General features: G+C 41.1%; 1 protein-coding gene across 4 annotated transcripts in view; it reads right to left on the reverse strand.

Moving 5' to 3' along the window:
- adamtsl3 (ADAMTS-like 3) overlaps window positions 1–19,975 on the reverse strand; it is a 110,727-nt gene that overhangs the window by 19,968 nt on the left and 70,784 nt on the right. For 3 of the 4 annotated variants that reach the window (XM_028038380.1, XM_028038379.1, XM_028038381.1), the window contains 12 exons: window positions 19,177–19,304; window positions 14,890–14,935; window positions 14,379–14,615; window positions 8,530–8,656; window positions 8,149–8,223; window positions 6,246–6,403; window positions 4,590–4,701; window positions 3,963–4,101; window positions 3,823–3,873; window positions 3,529–3,733; window positions 1,490–1,637; window positions 1,316–1,400 (listed from right to left, as the gene is read on the reverse strand). In XM_028038380.1, coding sequence (XP_027894181.1) covers window positions 1,316–1,400; window positions 1,490–1,637; window positions 3,529–3,733; window positions 3,823–3,873; window positions 3,963–4,101; window positions 4,590–4,701; window positions 6,246–6,403; window positions 8,149–8,223; window positions 8,530–8,656; window positions 14,379–14,615; window positions 14,890–14,935; window positions 19,177–19,304 — 1,511 coding nt within the window. Of the gene's footprint in view, window positions 1–1,311; window positions 1,401–1,489; window positions 1,638–3,528; window positions 3,734–3,822; window positions 3,874–3,962; window positions 4,102–4,589; window positions 4,702–6,245; window positions 6,404–8,148; window positions 8,224–8,529; window positions 8,657–14,378; window positions 14,616–14,889; window positions 14,936–19,176; window positions 19,305–19,975 lie in introns of those variants that run through there. The other variant, XM_028038382.1, reaches the window with a different exon arrangement.

Raw genomic sequence — 19,975 nt, forward strand, 5'->3', positions numbered from 1 at the left:
ACGGGTGAAAGGTTTGACGACTGCTCAGACCCGAGCTTGATGGAAATCGGTGCTGACACGAACACAACAGTGAGTGTAGTGGTTTCATGGCGGCACCCAGACCTGTCCACTTCAATTTGACCTTCAGGTTGGTCTGTTGCTCTAAGCTCGGAAAATGTTGTTGAAACTGTGTGTGTCTTCAAAATTACTTCTGCTTTATTTTACCCCTGTGGAGAAATTTTATGTTACTAAAGTATATTTTTCTTTTAAGACGAGATCCTGCCGGTTTTCGGCTTCTGAGCAAAACTGGAACCAGCAGACTTAAGCATATAATCACATCTAAAACCTTTTAGGTCCAATTCAGCCGACAAACGTTTGCAAATCTAGTCATAGATTTGGAAGTTACTTTTCACATTTTATTATGTAACAACTATAAACTTCAAGACTTTTTTTTTATTTGTATTTTATGTGACTTACCGATACACAGTGGTGCATAATTTTTGAGTGGAAATTACAAGTTGTCTTTTTTAAACTTTTTTTTTTTTTTTACAAATAACTCCCTGAAAAGTGTGTTGTTCATTTCTATTTATGCTCCTTTATGCATGTAGCCATAAATAAAACCCAGTGCAGTCAAAATGCTTTCAGATGTGATCTGATTAGTAAATAGAGCCCAGCTGAGTATCATTTAACCTCAGTATAAATCCAGGTGTTTTTCCAGGGCCAAAGAGGTTTTCACACTTTTGTCCTGTGAAAATCCGATGCTTTTTTCCCAGAGCTCACTGCCCTTTGCAATTATTTTAAGCTGTTAAACACAAATGTTCATTTATAGCAAAGATTTCTTTGAAAATTGAAACTGTAGGAAAGGAAGGAAAGAGGTAGGACACATGGAAAGAAGGAAACACGAAAGCAAAAGAAAATAGAGTGGAAAAAGACAAGATGGAAGAAAATGTATTGTTGATGCCGCCATCTTTAAATGGCTAGAAATTGCCAACAATTGTAATTGTTGGCTTTACATTAATTAAAGTGTAAAGCCAACACGGTCAATTGATTGCATGTCATTTAACATCCAATTGACTTTACGTTATATCATGTTCCAGCATGTTATTGGTGTTATATCGCCACCCATAACATGAAGCCAACTAGAATGTTAACAATAAGATTCCACATGTATCTTATAACTTTGTGTTGGTTTATCACATAAAATCCCACAAAAACACACTGAAGTTCGTAGATGTAATGTCAGAAATTGTGAAATGCTGGTTACTTTCACAAGAACCAAATTAAAATATTCTCTAGAACCTCATTCAGTGTTTGCTCATGCTAGGTTGATACTTACGTTGGATCCTCAGTCGCAGTCACTTCCTCCTCCAGCTCAATGGCCTGTTTCTGCCAGACAGGCTTCGCTTCAATAGGGAGTGTGTCTGAAGCAAATTGCACAGATCCGCTTAACATTGCGTGAAACCACAAAGAAAAGGACAAAAGCTGCTCAGTTTAGTGTGACATTTCCCACCTATGGATTTGTAGCACGGCACTGCTACCAGACAGTCCTCCTTGATGTGGGGTTTGGTGGTGGGGTTGCAGCCTCCGGCGTGAATCCCTCTGTGATCGATGCATAAAACCACCCTGTAGCGCAGACCCTGACCACAGGTCACTGTGCACTGGTGGTGACAGGCCACACAAAGCTTTCTCAGTCCTACTTCACACAACTTTTACAGTCATGCTCATTTTCCTTTAGAATAATTTAAACATATATATCAGTCTGAAACTGAAGGGAAGTGAAGAGAGAATCCTTCCAAAATCTCATCAAATCTCTCATCACGAGCAAACTTTATAGATCTACCAAAATAAGCACGCTAAAGGAAGAATGTGCTGCACAAACAGCATACCAGTTTTTAGAGGGGCCACAGACCTGACTGCCAGGGGTTGGCATGTTCCTATTGAGAAAAACTGGCAATCAGGAAGTTGCAGTGGACTTTTACCATAGGGATTTAGTTCAAGAAATAAACTTGGCTCAATTGGCCGGTGTGTGATGGCACAGGGAGCAACTGGTGTTAATGATGCAGCTCTTTTATACAAAGTAAAATATTTGCATATTTGTTCCCAAGCAGTAATGAGTGTTTTTCTTACAATCAAGATGCAGCTTAAAACGAACCATCTGTTGTTCTAGAGAATTACTTACTGGCATAGTTGTTTTTTTTTATCAGTATATCTCTGTTTTCTTATACTCGTTTACGACCACATTTATGGATGAAGTTCCCGTAGATGTAGTAAATGGAAAGAGAATCACCTCCAGCTACTAACTAGGTGCAGAAAACATTTGACTGAATCTGGGGAGAAATCACTGCACCGTAGAGTCAATTTAACAAAGCCATATACTAATTTGTCACTAAGTGCTTTTTAAAAGTTTAGTGTCATTGTGTCAACATCCCATACTCTGATAGCCGTAGATGCTGCATATCTTTCTATAAAGCTGTTATTGAGAGAGTAATCTTTTCTGAGTAACAAGGTTCTGGTTACTCAGTAGTTCTGGGGACTACTGAGGAATATCTGGAGTTGATGGTGCAAAAAAAAATAATTCTTTATAAAATCAAGAAAATTATGAATCCTCTGTAGAAAACAACAAAAAAAGTGCTTCCAGTAAGAGGCATTTTCTGAGTTGCTGTAATATAGACCACTACAGGACATCCTTCCACATCAATATCGACAGCATCTCTTTGAAGAACAGTGGGTAATATGAGTTACAAAAAGATTCAATTTCTTTTTGGAATTAATAAATTATTTTTTAAATTGAATTTGTGAGCAAAAGCATAATTAAGACCAAGAAACACCGCAACTTTAACGGTTAAAGGTCCTTTTACTGTTTAGCTGATTCCTACAGAAAGTGTCCTTTTAGTTTTCAAGCATAAAAAGTGGAAAGACCCAATAAAAGAAACAAACCTGGTAACACTTTAATTGAAGGGGTGTGCATAAGCCTGACATGAACATGAAGGAGTCATCATGTAAATAATGACATTTTTAATGCAAAGTTGACACTTTTAATGGACTTTTAATGCAAATTTTAATAGAACTTTTTGTTAAAAGAGTTATTATCGACCGTAATAATGCAAAGTTTACACTTTTAATGCAACTTTTAGAGCAACTTTGCATTAAAAGTGTCATTGCTTACAGAATAACACTTCATTACAACAGTCGTAAGCATTCATGAACACTCCTTCATGTTCATGACGGTTGTTTACACACCATGAAATAAAGTGTTACCAGAAATCTTTATGAAAACTAAAATAAAAAATCAAGATAAGATATTTTGTTGAGTTTTCTCCCTTTTTTGTTAAAGAATAGTACAAGGGTGTTTTTGTTAAAAAAATAAATAAATAAGAAGTTATATATATATATATATATATATATATATATATAAGGTAAACCATGCCAAGAGGAATTTTCCTAAACATTTACAGAAAAATTAAAATATTTTTGTGAAGATCCTGATTACAGACTGAGAAATAAGAAGGATTTTAGCATCATAGCAAAGAATTTAAAGGAGACACCTACAGGTGACCATTCCTGTGCCACCCAGGTTGGACAGCTGAAAGAGTTGCAGGGCTGCAGGATTGCTGTCTTTGGAGAATAGAGACACTTCCACTCTTCGGTGGGGGTGATGTTACCCTGCATGTCTTCCTCCACACAGGTCACAGAGCGACTCTGGATGCCGCCGCCGCAGGAGGTGGAGCAGGCCGTCCAGGGGCTGCTCTCCCAGCTGAAGGGAGAAAACGTCGGACCTGGTATAATGGAATAATGTGCCTCATGTCTTTTTATTTATTTAGTCTTTTTGAACTGTAAACATACCGAGGCAGGGGGTGGTAGAGATCATACGGCATAATTTCTTTGTATCCATCACTGAGAAAAAGAGACGATAAAATAAACTGGATTATGCTGTTAATATTAACCAATTAATATTATTATTAACCAAAGATCCAGAACCCTACCTGTCCAAACAAGGTTCCATGTTGCACTCCTGCAGTTTGGGTTTGGGCTTCACATTTTCAGGATAATAATGGCAATACTGGTCCACAACCACTCGACCAGTTCGTAGGTCATAGCACTCTGCAGATGTCAGCTGGTAACCTGTGGACAAAGTTGTGAATAAAGACCAAGAATGAATTTAGGCAGACAATTATTAAACATTAAAAATGTCTCTATTACTTTGCAAATTAATACAAATAAAAAAGTTAAATTACAATCATTTCAAATAAAACAAAAAAATCTGAAGAAAGGTTATCAAAACATAATAATCCATGTTAATGTCTAGATTATTTTCAGAAATTAAATACATGTAAATAAAAAATTAGTTATTTCAAATAAAATCAAAGTAACTCATAATAAACAGAATTATTAAATCTTAAAATATTTACTTTATCAAGTGTAAATATTAAACATTTCAATATCTAAAGACAAACATTATAAAAGTTATAATCAAATAGCTGTCATTAAATTAAGCAAACTAATAAGTAAAAATAAAAGTACATTAAATCAAAAACGTAAATGTACATGACAACAGAGAATCGGTTTTCTGAGTGATACAACATAATTGATCAGAAATTAGCCAGGCTTGCCTCCACCACACGTGACGGAGCAAGGGAAGAAGTCCGTTTCTCTCCAGCGGTGAATGATGGGCTGATAGTAAATGTACTGGATCCCACTGTCTGCAACACTGGTGAGCTGTATCTACAGAACAAAAAGGAATTAATGAAATAAGTCACTCTGTCCCTTCGAATAAAAACTAGAAAAAAATATAACAGCTTCGTTCTCTTTACATTCAAACTAAGTTTCAGCAGTCAATGATTGCATTCTGAGTAGATCAGGGTTTAATTTAAAAAGCTGCTGTTCAACATTTAGAAAAAATTTAATTTCTCTTAAAAACATGGTTGTACGGTACCAACATGCACAGCTCTGCATCTGGGATACTAATAACACACAACACAGTGCTTCAACACATGCTGTCCTTTACAGCCGGGGAAGTAGTCAGGAGATTAATTTGCATTTCATGTTGAAGTGGTTCACACTCCTCCAGTATCTTTAAATCTTAACATATGAAACCAGAGCTGCTTTGCACCCTGCTAAATGCAGGGAAGTTCAGCTGGAGTTTGTAAATGAAAGCCTTATCTGGACCTACTGTGGATGGGTTCTGTAGAGGTTTTCATAAAAAAGGGTTTGAGTAAAACTGTGGAGCATACAGAAAGGACTGAGTGTTGGTTGGTTTTTAACAGTGTGAAGTTGTTAGAGATATAAGCTGAGATAAGCATTTAAAATCTTTTAACGGGTGAAGTACTTAATTTGCTTTAGTTTCAAGCACAAGCTTGAGAGCTGATGGAACAATAATTTTAGTAAACAAACTCTTATTTACACAACCAGTGTTTCATTTTCAGTAAGACATGTCCTCCAGTTCTCCTCACTTTAGATTTTGCAATGCTACTGTTGTAGATCCTACACATAAATGTCACCAAAATGTGTCATCAAGAAGAAGATTGCAAGTTTGACTGGTATGCAAGAATGAATGTTAATGACCAAGGTTCAAAATAAAGTTAAAAAAAAAACGGCACTTTGAAAAGAAAATATGCGACACATGGAACCATCTATTGTCAACTTGTTCAAATCTGTTGCATGAAATCTGTTAACGGGTTTTATTAACTATGGAGAAAGAAAAAAAAACCCAAAAGATAGTGACACCATGTCAAAAACTAACTTTGTTAGTGGCCTGGAGTGAACTGTAGATGCATGATGAAAAAAACATTAGTTTCTAGACTTGTGAGAACATTGCAAAATATTCTTAATTTTCCTATGTTTTGATCTGTGTTAATATTCTTTAAACGAAAGAGTCTAAGGTGACATTAAGTTATGAGAATCAAGCTACATGAGTCTAAACTATATCACCTCGGCTAACTGCTTGTGTTAATTTATCATATTATTTGCATTTTATGAGCACCTTCAACTGTTTTAAAAGCTCAGATAAGTTCTTGCAAACTGAATTATTTACATATTCATCACTGGGCCACATGTTTTGCAAAATTGGTTCTGATCAGACCATTCCATGTGAGTTATTTGCTATTTTTATCACTGGGTGCGTATTGTCACCTTCTTAAAATAATACTCTAAAAAAATCCTCCACTCTTTTTTTTTGCTAAAAGATGATTTAGGCAAAAAAAAATTAATAAAAGAAGACTTAGGCCATTATTTTAAGAAGGTGATGACATATTAATGTAAGTTCTTGCCTTGATGGTGAAGTCCGCTCCAAGAGGACCAGTCATTCGGAGGATTTCTTTGTCTGAAAGCTTTTGAAAATCCAGGGTGGTGTTCTCCAAGTAGTATTGCCCAGATTGGTTCAACATCAGTTCAGTTTTTTCCCCCAGTAGAGTCTTACCCTCCACATCTGAAGATAAAACAAATTAGACAACTAAAACAAAACCGTAGACATCCGAGTTCAGGTGAGCCATTATTCTGCTCAAAAACTTTCGTTTCTTTTTGCTAAAATATCAGAACTTCCTCATCATCAAACCCAATAATTTCTCAGTGGGGTTTTATTATTACTTTGTCACTGTTCTTCAAACAAAATGAAGAAGGAAATAAAAAATGTGATTAAAACGTCTAGCAGCTTAAAGGATTGCTTTGATTTAGGACAGACCACACACAGAGGTTTAGTCAAAGCCAGTCACACACAAAGAGCACAGTCTGGTTTCGCTGTTTGAAAGCCAAGAGCAGCAGCGCAGCACTGCCAGCAGGATCACGAGCAAGATCTGCAAGGAGGCCGTCACTGCCATGAGCTTCTGCCCCGTTTGACCCAACCTCAGCTATGACACCAGGTCTCTAAATCACGCAAGAACATTTAGAGAAAGAATGGCTGCAAACAAACAGAAGTATTTCAGTTTAAAAGGTGAAACTCATAATACATAGATATATGCACTCAAGTAATTCTTCATGCTAATTTAGATGACTACATCTGATGAAAACTAAAAACTTAGTATCTTAGACTTTACTGGTCAATTAAGGTCATTAGAGTCTTTATTGGTCTGATTGAAATGCTTCTTCTTTAGCGATGACCTTTAGTTACTTCCCCACCTTGAGGACGGGGTCATGTCATCAGTCTTCTCTGTCTGTATAGCCAACACTGTAAACATACTGTCATAAAAATATTATTTAATTGGTATTTTGTAATAAATTAATTAATACTTTGTGAGAAACTGAACTTTGGGTTTTCATTAGCAGTCATCCTTAATAATTAAAATATAAAGACGTAAATACTCAAAATATATCACTCTGTTTAAAATTGGTCTACTCAAAATACTGCTTTCAATTTGGATTAAACTACTCAAATAAATCCACTCTTCATTGATCTTCTAATTTATTGGAATTTACCGCAATTCTGTATTGTGTACCGCTTTTAATTCATCAAAAATATTTAAAGTCATAGTTGCAAATACAACTTTTAATAGTGACGTTAATAGTAACTATTTAAAGTTGTTAACTATTCTGCAGGAGCAACACCTGCAGGAATAAACCTGTAATGACTCCTCTACTGCTATTTTAACTTGGAACATATACTCTTTATTTCAATTTTCTGTTAAAATGCTGAAAAATTTGTAAGAAGTTAAATAATTTGCCTTTTGTCAAACTGAAAACAATCAAGATGCTGATGTCAGGCTTAATTTAACGTCACCAAAAAGTGAAACTACGACTACCAGGTTCATTTTACATTAAATTAGCGTTATTCTAATACTTTCTAGTACAAATTTTTCAAAATATATCTCCTGTTTTCATACCTACTAAAACCTAAAAAACAGTAAAAAGCCTGTTTATACTCTTCTATACATTTTCAGTTGAGCAGCTGGAGTTCTGAAATTAGCTAAGAGAATATTCTGTCTCTGAAGTGCTGATAGATCCGTTTAGATTTTGTAAAGGGAAATATTAATAACAAAACCATCTGAGGTATCTTTCTGTACTCATACAGAAATATTAAGGGACATTTAAATTCTAACAAATAAATAATATTAAGTAGTGAAGATTCAAACACAGTGCACTTTGGATCAGTGTGCAACCAAAGAATAAAAAACATAGATCCAAAACTTTTGGGTATCGCTAGTTTGGATGGAAGGGGACCCCAGACCTACCAGGACTTACACAAGTGATCCGGGCCTTTCAAGACCAGACGAACATGGCGGCTCTGATAGGGAATGACAACCACAGTGTCCTCAGCTTGAATGGGACAGACAAAAAAAAGTTTAAGAAATATGAATAAACACCCTTATAAATGTAAAAATATGCTGATTTCTTTTTAAACAAGGTGCAAAATAAATACAGATTTTATATCAAAGGCAAGTGGAGCTAATTCAGCAGACACATCAGTTGATGCAAAGATGATTTATTGTTGTATTTGAAGGCAATATTATTCATTTATGCTTGGAAAGCAGAGAATTATGTAGAACTATGCCTAAGTTTTATTTTTTATAGGAAAAAAAGTATCTTGCTAATTAGAGAAAAGCAAGAAATAAGCATATTTACTTTTCCCTGAAGTATGCTGGGACTTGAAATGGCCTCGCACCAGTCTGCAGGATGAGCCGTCTCCGTTGCAGATGCCACAGTTGTCTTCCTTCGCCGTACTGCCCAGTTCATGATCACAGCCAACAATCTGCAACACGGAAACCGACGGAAACATCTTAATGTCCTAAAGGACTGAGTGGGTAATAGAAGTGGTGATTTGATTGTATTGTGTTAGGTAAGGCAAAATAATCTAATTCACAATGTAACTGAAAAAGACAATAAGTAAGATGTTAGACTGGCCTCAACCTGACTGCAATACCTTTGTGGGATTTTAAGACATTTAAGAGTGTCCCTAAACCTCAATAAACTGAAGGGACTTTGTAAAGAAGAGAGGGGCAAAGTTTCTTTATAATTATAAAAGGGAAGGGAAGTTATTCAGGAAACAACTTCTTCAGCTTATTGATGCTGAGGGTGCTTTGTCATGACTGTGTTGACAGTCCCTCATCACTACATTTGTGGATGTTTATTTGAGGCAGCAACTGTTACAGCATCAGGTTCAGACGAAAACGTCTCAGGAGGACAATAAAGTGTCCAGTATATCACTTAGTGAGCTGTTGTGTTGTATGTTTCTCCAGAAACAATGTAATGAATTCAGAACAAAACCTAAAACTCTTTGCAGAAACTCCCAAGGAACGTGTTCTTTTTTTTTTTTTTACTTTGTAAGTCTCATGAAACAATCCAAACAACCCCTTGGTGTGATGAATATTTATATCTAGTCTTTGCTTCACTGCGAAACCATCAAAAGTCATTTGCATCTCATTAAATTTCAACATGTTCTCTGTTTTTTTCATTTTTCAATGTCCACATACATGTATTGTTGATTGATGGAGTTTTTCACTATTTCTGTCAGTAACACAAAACCAAAACCACTCTGTGTTTCTAAGCATTGTAAAATAGCGCACCAAACTGTGCGCCCATGCAGACGAGCAGCACTGCGGGATGTTACTTCATTCAACTGAGAGGAAAAAAAAGTATTGTAAACTATTTCCTGGATGGTTGGTCAAAAGCCACATCTTTCAAATTATTCTCATTGGGTATTCATGTTTAAAACAGATGGCATATGATGTAACTCAGCCTTTTGTGCATTAGTCTTCTTGGATTTCTTTCTTTTTAAGATCATGTACTTGACGGCAATGTAATTTGATGCCTTTTGAACCGCAGTGAAAATCCGTGCATGAAAAATTGAATGGTTGTTTAAGACAGCAGTAGCTTACTATAAGCTCAAATGATGACTTCACCTGACTTAGCTCTTTTTTTTTTCCTCACGTGATCACAAGTTTTTGGGTTCAGTTTGACATTTTGGAGGAAGAAATATGCTTCAAATGGAAGCGATGATTGAAATGAACCATAAACACCTCAGAAGAAACACACCCTCCCATTGTCGCTTCAGAAACAAGGATATAGCTGTTTGTGATGTTGTACCCCAGCCAACCATTTATCAAGTCAGCAAGAACTTGAAGGAGTTGAAGAGTGCAAAGAGTTTAGTTGCTCAAAAGAAAGTTTCTGCATATCCAAGAAAGTTCAGGAAGTGGAAGCACTGCATCCTGAAGGTGATTTAACAAAGGCATTGTGTTGTTACCAGTGCAGAGCTTGCTTGGGGATGGCAGCAGGTATGTCTGCATGGACTATCATATGCATATGCAAGACTTTTGGATGCTAGTCTAGTGTCAAAAATTTGTTAATTTCTCCATTAAATCTACAAAGATTGTTTGGGACATCCATAATCAGGACTGTGGAAGAAAATGGTAAATGCTATCTATACCTTTGAAGCTCTGAAAATATTTATTATTGAACCACAGTATGTAGTAAAAGGCTTGTTAAAAGAAATAATGAAACTAAACCAGTAAAGCCTCCTCCATGGGCTGCCACCTTATCGTGGTGGAGGGGTTTGAGTGCCCCAATGATCCTAGGAGCTATGCTGTCTGGGGCTTCATGCCCCTGGTAGGGTCACCCAAGGCAGACAGGTCCTAGGTGAGGGACCAGACAAAGTGCAGCCCGAAGACCCCAATGATGAAGGAAAACCTTGGACTTGGTGTTCCCTCGCCCGGACGCGGGTCACCGGGGCCCCACTCTGGAGCCAGGCCTGGAGGGGGGGCACGATGGCGAGCGTCTGGTGGCCGGGCTTTTACCCATGGAGCCCGGCCGGGCTCAGCCCGAAGAGGAAACATGGGCCCCCCCTCCCATGGGCCCACCACCCGTGGGAGGGGCCAAAGGGGTCGGGTGCACTGTGTGATGGGTGGCGGCCAAGGGAGGGGACCCTGGCGGTCCAATCCTCGGTTGCAGAAACTGGCTCTTGGGACGTGGAATGTCACCTCTCTGGTGGGGAAGGAGCCGGAGCTAGTGCGTGAGGTCGAGAGGTTCCGGCTAGAAATAGTCGGTCTCACCTCGACGCATGGCTCTGGTTCTGGAACCAGTCTCCTTGAGAGGGGCTGGACATACTTCCACTCTGGAGTTGCCCAGGGAGAGAGACGTCGGGCAGGAGTGGGCATACTTGTTGCTCCCCATCTCGGCGCCTGTACGTTGGGGTTTACCCCGGTGAACGAGAGGGTAGCATCCCTCCGCCTACGGGTGGGGGGACGGGTTCTGACTGTCGTTTGTGCTTACGGGCCGAACGACAGTTCAGATTACCCACCCTTTTTGGAGTCCTTAGAGGGGGTACTGGAGAGTGCTCCTCCTGGGGACTCCCTTGTTCTGCTGGGGGACGTCAACGCTCACGTGGGCAACGACAGTGAGACCTGGAGGGGCGTGGTTGGGAGGAACGGCCCACCCGACCTGAACTCGAGCGGTGTTCTGTTGCTGGACTTCTGTGCTCGCCATGGATTGTCCATAACGAACACCATGTTCAAGCATAAGGGTGTCCATATGTGCACTTGGCACCAGGACACCCTAGGCCGCAGTTCGATGATCGACTTTGTCATCGTTTCATCGGATCTGCGGCCGTATGTCTTGGACACTCGGGTGAAGAGAGGTGCGGAGCTGTCCACTGACCACTACCTGGTGGTGAGTTGGCTCCGGTGGTGGGGGCGAAAGCCGGTCAGACCTGGCAGGCCCAAACGTGTTGTGAGGGTCTGCTGGGAACGTCTGGCGGAATCCCCTGTGAGACGGAGCTTTAACTCCCATCTCCGGCAAAACTTCGAACACGTCCCGGGGGAGGTGGGGGACATGGAGTCTGAGTGGACCGTGTTCCGTGCCTCCATTGTCGAGGCGGCCGATCGGAGCTGTGGCCGCAAGGTTGTCGGTGCCTGTCGCGGCGGCAACCCTCGAACCCGTTGGTGGACACCTTCGGTGAGGGATGCCGTCAGGCTGAAGAAGGAGTCCTATCGAGCCTTTTTGGCCTGTGGGACTCCGGAAGCAGCTGATGGGTACCGGCGGGCGAAGCGGCGTGCGGCTCGGGCGGTTGCTGAGGCAAAAACCCGGGTGTGGGAGGAGTTTGGAGAGGCCATGGAGAAAGACTTCCGCACGGCTTCGAGGCGATTCTGGTCCACCATCCGGCGTCTCGGGGGGGGAAGCGGTGCAGCACCAACACTGTTTATAGTGGGGATGGTGTGCTGCTGACCTCTACTCGGGACGTTGTGGGCCGGTGGGCAGAGTACTTCGAAGACCTCCTCAATCCCACCAACATGCCTTCCACTGAGGAAGTGGAGCCTGGGGACTCTGGGTTGGGCTCTCCAATCTCTGGGGGCGAGGTCGCCGAGGTGGTTAAAAAGCTCCTCGGTGGCAGGGCCCCGGGGGTGGATGAGATCCGCCCGGAGTTCCTTAAGGCTCTGGATGTTGTAGGGTTGTGTTGGTTGACGCGACTCTGCAATATCGCATGGACATCGGGGGCAGTTCCCCTGGATTGGCAGACTGGGGTGGTGGTCCCCCTGTTCAAAAAGGGGGACCGGAGGGTGTGCTCCAATTATAGAGGGGTCACACTCTTAAGCCTCCCTGGCAAGGTCTATTCAGGGGTCCTGGAGAGGAGGGTCCGTCGGATAGTCGAACCTCGGATTCAGGAAGAGCAGTGTGGTTTTCGTCCTGGTCGTGGAACACTGGACCAGCTCTACACCCTCAGCAGGGTCCTGGAGGGTGCATGGGAGTTCGCCCAACCAGTCTACATGTGTTTTGTGGACTTGGAGAAGGCGTTCGACCGCGTCCCTCGGGGAGCCCTGTGGCGGGTTCTCCGGGAGTATGGGGTACCGGGCCCTTTGATACGGGCTGTCAGATCCCTGTATGACCGGTGTCAGAGTCTGGTCCGCATTGCCGGCAGTAAGTCGGGCTCGTTTCCGGTGAGAGTTGGACTCCGCCAGGGCTGCCCTTTGTCACCGATTCTGTTCATCACTTTCATAGACAGAATTTCTAGGCGCAGCCAAGGTGTTGAGGGGATCCGATTTGGTGGCCTTAGGATCTCATCTCTGCTTTTCGCAGACGATGTGGTCCTTTTGGCTTCATCAGATCGTGATCTGCAGCTCTCGCTGGATCGGTTCGCAGCCGAGTGTGAAGCGGCCGGGATGGGGATCAGTGCCTCCAAATCCGAGGCCATGGTCTTGAGCCGGAAAAGGGTAGAGTGCCTTCTCCGGGTCAGGGGGGGTGTCCTGCCCCAAGTGGAGGAGTTTAAGTATCTCGGGATCTTGTTCACGAATGGGGGAAGAAGGGAGCGGGAGATCGACAGGCGGATTGGCGCAGCGTCTGCTGTCAAGCGGGCGCTGTACCGGTCCGTCGTGGTGAAGAGAGAGCTGAGCCAAAAAGCGAAGCTCTCGATTTACCGGTCGATCTACGTTCCCACCCTCATCTATGGTCATGAGCTTTGGGTCATGACCGAAAGAACGAGATCGCGGATACAAGCGGCCGAAATGGGTTTTCTCCGTAGGGTGGCTGGGCTCTCCCTTAGAGATAGGGTGAGAAGCTCAGTCATCCGGGAGGGACTCAGAGTAGAGCCGCTGCTCCTTCACATCGAGAGGAGCCAGTTGAGGTGGCTTGGGCATCTGGTCAGGATGCCTCCTGGACGCCTCCCTGGTGAGGTGTTCCGGGCACGTCCCACCGGGAGGAGGCCCCGGGGAAGACCCAGGACACGCTGGAGGGACTATGTCTCTCGGCTGGCCTGGGAACGCCTCGGGATTCCCCCGGAGGAGCTGGAAGAAGTGGCTGGGGAGAGGGAAGTCTGGGCCTCCCTTCTGAAGCTGCTACCCCCGCGACCCGACCTCGGATAAGCGGAAGAAGATGGATGGATGGATGGATGGATGGAACCAGTAAAGCTTGCGACTGTAGCTTTGATATAACTTTTCGGCAGACATTTTTTAGAGAGCAAAAAGGTATTACGGTGCAGAATACATTTCTGTACTCTGCGTCGAATACTAAATACAGAAATGTATTCTGCATCATAGAATATATACTGTATATATATTCACTGTAGAATATATATAGTCTATGGTGCAGAATAGAATATTACACGGTGTAATATTCTGTTACACCATAATAGAATATGTAACCCACTAGACATTTGTGTACAATAAATTAAAAGAAAATTAGTGGAAGCAATTGATTTCACTGGCCAGGATATCCATAATATACAAAACGTAACAGTAAATAAATATACCCGGTTGGGTCCAACATAAAAACATTTGTAACTTTTTCTTCACATGATATATGTTTGAGAAGAATTAAATTCAAATTGAACAAAAGTCAGATTTTCCGATGTCAGATTTTAGTTTATTTTTAACTTTTACATGATCAACAGTCCCAGGTCCACAATTTGGATTTTAGCTAAATAAAAACAAGTAAGCCAAAGTATTTCAGGACCAAAAGCAGTTCAGCTCTCTGATGCTTCCTCTTACCTGGCAGACTCCACTGATGCACATATCCAAGGACTCGGTGTAACAGCGTGTTCCGTCCAGCACTTTGGGTGCCAGCTCCACCACAAAGCCCGAGCCTTTGGCTTTACACTTGAGCGAACAAGGATTTTCTGGGTCATTATAAACAGGCAGCCAGTCATGGAACTGACCCTGGTGTCGCACGTCTGCATGAGCTGAACACTGCTGAGCACGAAAGTCCCCAACGTCTGGCGGACAGTCCTATGGAGACACCAAAGGTTTTAAATTGCTTACTATGGTAATTAACACTATGACACATATAATGAAGTAAATAGCAATGGTATAAGTATAGCAATGGTTTCAAACAATGGGATGAGGTGAGCTTGGGCTGTTTTGCAACAAAATCACAGATGACAAACTCCCCTTGTGTATGAAATTTTATATTTTCAATTTCCCAATCTTCAGCCCAGTTTTTCTTTTCCAAAGTAAAAGCAGCTTTAAATAGACACTGCTATATACATTGAACTGAACTTACCACATTACTGCATGTGCGGTATTTGATATTCTGCCCTTCACAGGTCCTGTAGTAGACAGAAAGAAAGTTATGAAACAAACCTAAATGCATACATATTATCTGGAGTCTCATCCCAAACAATGTGGTGTTATTTTTAAAGTAATGTAATGAATCTATTTATCAAACCACAAGCATATGGTGAAGTTTGCAGAGTTAGTAAACTCTGCGAGTTCAACCTGCACAATGTGACGTTGCATCTGAAGACAAATGCACCAAACTACCAAGAATAAAATGATTTATCGAGAAATATTTACGTGATGTCTTTTTCATTAAGTCTTTTGGTTTAATTTCATTTTTACCCACATACCTGTTCCCTGACAAGCTCTGATTCTATGAAGCAATTCTTTATAGAAGAAAATCACACAGGGATAAAATAAAATTAACACAGTGGACTTGTATAGACTTAAGTTAAAAAATTATGCAATTTTTTTTCTTTTGTGGTGTTAAAACTATTCATAATAGGTGAAACAGGCTAAAGTGCCAACCTAACTCTTAGCAGTGATCAATCTAATTTTGATTGCACTACATCTACGCACTTTAAACCAACTCAAAGAGAAATTTACAATGCATGGCAATCTATTATTGTATTTTATCTATCATGCAATCAAGTTGTACTTTCCAGTTTTATATTTGGTCAGGTGGCTAGACTTTCACTGTCTGCACCTGATTTAGAGCTTAGTGACCTAAATGTTAAGAGTTCAGAGAGAGAGTGGTGTGGAAACAGAGATGATGAAACAATAAATGAGCAGTGAGAGAAATGTGGGTTAAACACAAGAGTGTTATTCTTTGGATAATCTTATCCAAATGAAAATACAGAGAATTGAGTGTACCTCGGCTTTGAAGAGTCTGAATAAACTGCCATTGGTCTTGCCGTACTAGTCCATAAACAAATCGTAGCTCCATAAATTAACAGTAATATACATACAATAGGAGAGCATGGATAGTGGAGTCCTGCAGTCTGTCTGCTGAACAGATTAAAGCACTTTGGATCGTGACTCCCTCCAGTCTGTGGTGGTTCTGCCCAAACTATTGAGCTCACCACTTACTGAAACGTAGGATTCCTTTCTCGTCAAGGGATGATAAACCGCTGATGGTAACAATGATAGGCCAATCACCCGAGACCGCAGTGGAAACTGATTAGATGATATTCCTTTTGAGTTCAGAAACTTAAGAGGAATTTCACTGTCTTTGTTCCTTGGCTAATCAGAAATCATGATTGGAGACAACGTCTCAGAGTTAAGACTCGCACATGAGTGAAGGGACTGGGACTTTTTTTCTTCTTTTTTTTTTTTTTTTGCAGTGTTATTGCAGGGAGTGGATGTGGAGCGTGTGGCATGGCAAGAACATTAGAGCCTGTGACGAATCCAGACAGTCCCCTCTGCCAAGCCAAACAGGGCCTGAACCCATACAAGAGACTTCCAAAGACCAAGAGATGAGAGACAGGTAGCAAAGATCAGTGTGGAAACTCACTCAGGGACCAGGAATATATAAACTAAACATAAAAAAACGGTAAAGGCAATAAAATGAATTTCCCTTTTCATTTCCTTCTCACACTGGAATCTCCACAGTGGAGTTTAAACAGAAGTAGGCAGAGCCAGAAATCCAGGGTTCATCACTGTGTCATCATTGGTTTTGATGTCAGAATATCTGGACTACATAACAGGTCATTTATAGAATATGAGTCTGGTATTTTATAAATAAATGCACACAATTGGAGAGCCAATTAGAGGGAAACCAAGATGAAGAGCCTTTTCAAGGCTTGATGTTGCTCCAACTTGTCCATTTAATTAGTTGCTGTCATCGCAGTAAAGCCATCCCTGTTGTTTTTCTGAAGTGAAGAGGAGCACATATGAGTGGTAGATGAAAATGTCAAAAGCTTGCCACTTTTAAATTTTATTAAACAACCCAGCAGGTGAAGTCTCATTGGTGGCTGATGCTGCAAACAATCGTTTTCTGCTCAGAATCAACAACACTTCATATAAAATGTTGTGCAGTTCACTTGTGTTAGTAGGGATGTGTTTCCTCTGCTATTCTTCCAAGATTATTAATCTCATAAAAAAATACTGAGTATCTCCTGTAAACAAAGGAACCTGTTGACAACAAAGCTTAGGCATTTCAAGCAGAAAAGTGTCCAGACATTTACCATGTAGATGAGGAGATCGGGAACTTTGTCCACTCAAGCTGCACAATGGGTATGAACCATCTATTTTTAATATCGTAAAGCTTTTTCTGGCCAAATAAACGTAAGATGAAAAAAAACAATAACCTCAAGCCTCATGAAGAATACACGCTGCATTTATTTCTTGCAACCCAGCAATGCTTTGGAGTTCTGTGATGAAGAGCGCTGCGTGGAATGGCCTAATGAAGGCCAGATGATTAGTGTCCTAATCACCTCCAGGGGTATTTTTGCAGTGGCAGTAAGTTGCCTGCATGGCCACTGGTGTGTGTGTGTGTGGGTGTAAAGAAGCTGGAATTGGTCGGAGGGTGTTACAAGCCCATTTCCAGCCTCTGCTGCCAACAAAAATCGCTCACTCTCACACGGAGACACACATAAGAGGCCTTGTGCTGTTTTTTAATGACACTGTTATATCTGCCACCCCTGGCCAGGCTACTGCTCCCTCATTCCCACACAGCAGCAGGGTGGATCTAAGCCCATTCGCGGTAGCAACTGCCAAAGGACACATAGGTTTGTAAACAGATCCACCTGGACCCCGACGAGTACGTAGAGCTCCTCATATGCAATCACAGAAGGAGCCGAAACCCCAAGCACCTCTTAACACGTCAACTGCTTTTACAGCCAGTAGCGTTCTGAGGTTTGCCTGACCAAAAAAATGCTGGCTGGTCCCAGACATCATGAACTGCAGTCCTGAAAACGCTCCTGACCTCAGTGTTTACCGTGATCTACAGAGGGGGTCTGGCACCTTGAGCATGAGGTTTTGACAGTCTTGTGTTTCTCAGGGCCCGTTCTCATGTGCAGAGAACGCTAGAGCCATATGGTAACTCCGTTGCGACCTTAAATACAATCTGTGCTGGTTTGTCAATTTGTCTTTTACACAGTTGAGATGTTTTATGATCTCACTGGCTGCTCCTGTCATTTGGCGGCTCCCTCCTGAACACCCCGAGCGGTGAAAAAGCGGTGAATTTTAGCAGCAAAGCTCACTGGCTACCTTTAGCCAGTGAGCAATAGATTCTGGGAACTGTAAAAATGGAGGAATGTGGTGAAGTCACTGTGCTGCTATTTCCAAGCCTATAAATGTGACAACATTTCTGTGGAAAACATACCCGGTCTGTCCTTATGTCCCTTTTTTCCTGTCACCCATCAAATCCAGTATAGTTGCCCATATTGCCAAGCAGAGTTAAACTCTAATCAAAGTCAGCAGCTTAATCTGAAGTCAAAGCAAGCAGGTGACTTTGGCTGGAGGATTAAAGGACCCTGACGCCTATTCAGTGGTGTGAGAAAGTTTGTGCCCCCTACTGATCACTTCTGTTTCTGATGTTTTGTCACAATTTAACATTTCAGATCATGAATCAAATTTTAACACAAGTAACTACAACATTTAATTTAATTTTCAAATGACGATATAATTTATGTGAAGAAAAAAATTATTAAACTCCACACGACTCTATACTACCAATTTGCGTCACTTCCTGTGACTGAAGTTAAATTTACTTAATAAATTTTGTTAAAAGAAACTGATGGGTAAATGATTGTCATGAATACTTGATATAGGAGAGCTGATTGGGAGTGAGATCAAATGACCGTCAATACAAATGGTTTCTTATGCTTCATTTTTATGCATCTATCTGGATTGAAACACTAGTGAAAGCTGTTCTACATAATAATCAATATATTAGCATGATCAGTGAATAATAATGGCTGGTCAGTTTTGAATGAAAGCAGCTACATTGTGCATTTTGTTTAAAATTTCAAAACAAAAATGGTTATCAAACCATGATAATCTCACGTTGCCCTGTAACTACCTATTTTTCAGACTTTTCAATCATTCTCTGTCGCATGAAGAAAGTTGTAAATCCAAAAGAATAAAATTTTAAAAATGCACACAGACATATTAAAAACACATAGATTAAGATCAAATCATTTTATCTTGGGTCAGCTTGTTGATTTACCCATTTCTCTGAGGAATAATTTAACTTCCACCTGAATCAAGTACCTGGAATAGGGGTACGGTTTTCACCTGGAAGAGAGATTTGGATTAAGATAGCATAAACCAAGAGAAGCACCCATACCTGGAGCTCAGGCATCGTCTTAATGAGTATGAGGCTCCTCCACCACATGTACGAGAGCACTCGCTCCAAGAGCCCCAGGCGTCCCACAGCGTGTCCCGATCTTCCTCTGATCGCGCCATCCGTGAGCTCTGCACACCAGAGAAGCGTTTGTGCATGAGTGAATAACCATAAACGTCACTGAAAATCAGAGGAGAGTCATTTTCAAGAATTGAAACTGTTGTGCTGCTTAGGGCCTGGTAAGAGAAGTTCTTAATGCAGCCCTCATCGCTCCTCTGGATTTATTTTAATGGTGATCCAAGACTGTCTCATAAAAGGAAACAAAACAGGAAAGTTCTCAGATTTATTTTTTTTAGAAATTAATATTTAATCTGTTGAGCCATAATTCACAAAGAAAGGATCCAGTTAAATCACGTTAGCTGCTGAAAAACAAAGCGAATGTGACAGTGAGAAAGAAAAACTTAAAAAGTCAAAGTCAGCCATTAGATGATAAAGTAGTCATTTTTATAAAGTTCAGGCCACACTTTTGTGTCTCTCTGTTAATTGCACTGCGTTGTATTTGGCAGTGGTGTAAGGAATACCACAGCATCACCCAAGACCAATATTTTGAGGACAAGCGCACGTCTCGGATGTGAAATGACAGCCAAAAAACAGGAGATCATGTCTGTATTATCCATCTTTTTCCATTCCAACTTTCCACTCACAGTCTTTAGCTGGACTAACCATTTGTGCTTTTAAAAAAATGGGAATTTGTAAAATAATCTGGATTATCTGTGATTGGATATAAATAACACCATGGTTC

The sequence above is a fragment of the Xiphophorus couchianus genome, chromosome 14 (assembly GCF_001444195.1).
Source record: "Xiphophorus couchianus chromosome 14, X_couchianus-1.0, whole genome shotgun sequence".
Classification (NCBI taxonomy): domain Eukaryota; kingdom Metazoa; phylum Chordata; class Actinopteri; order Cyprinodontiformes; family Poeciliidae; genus Xiphophorus; species Xiphophorus couchianus.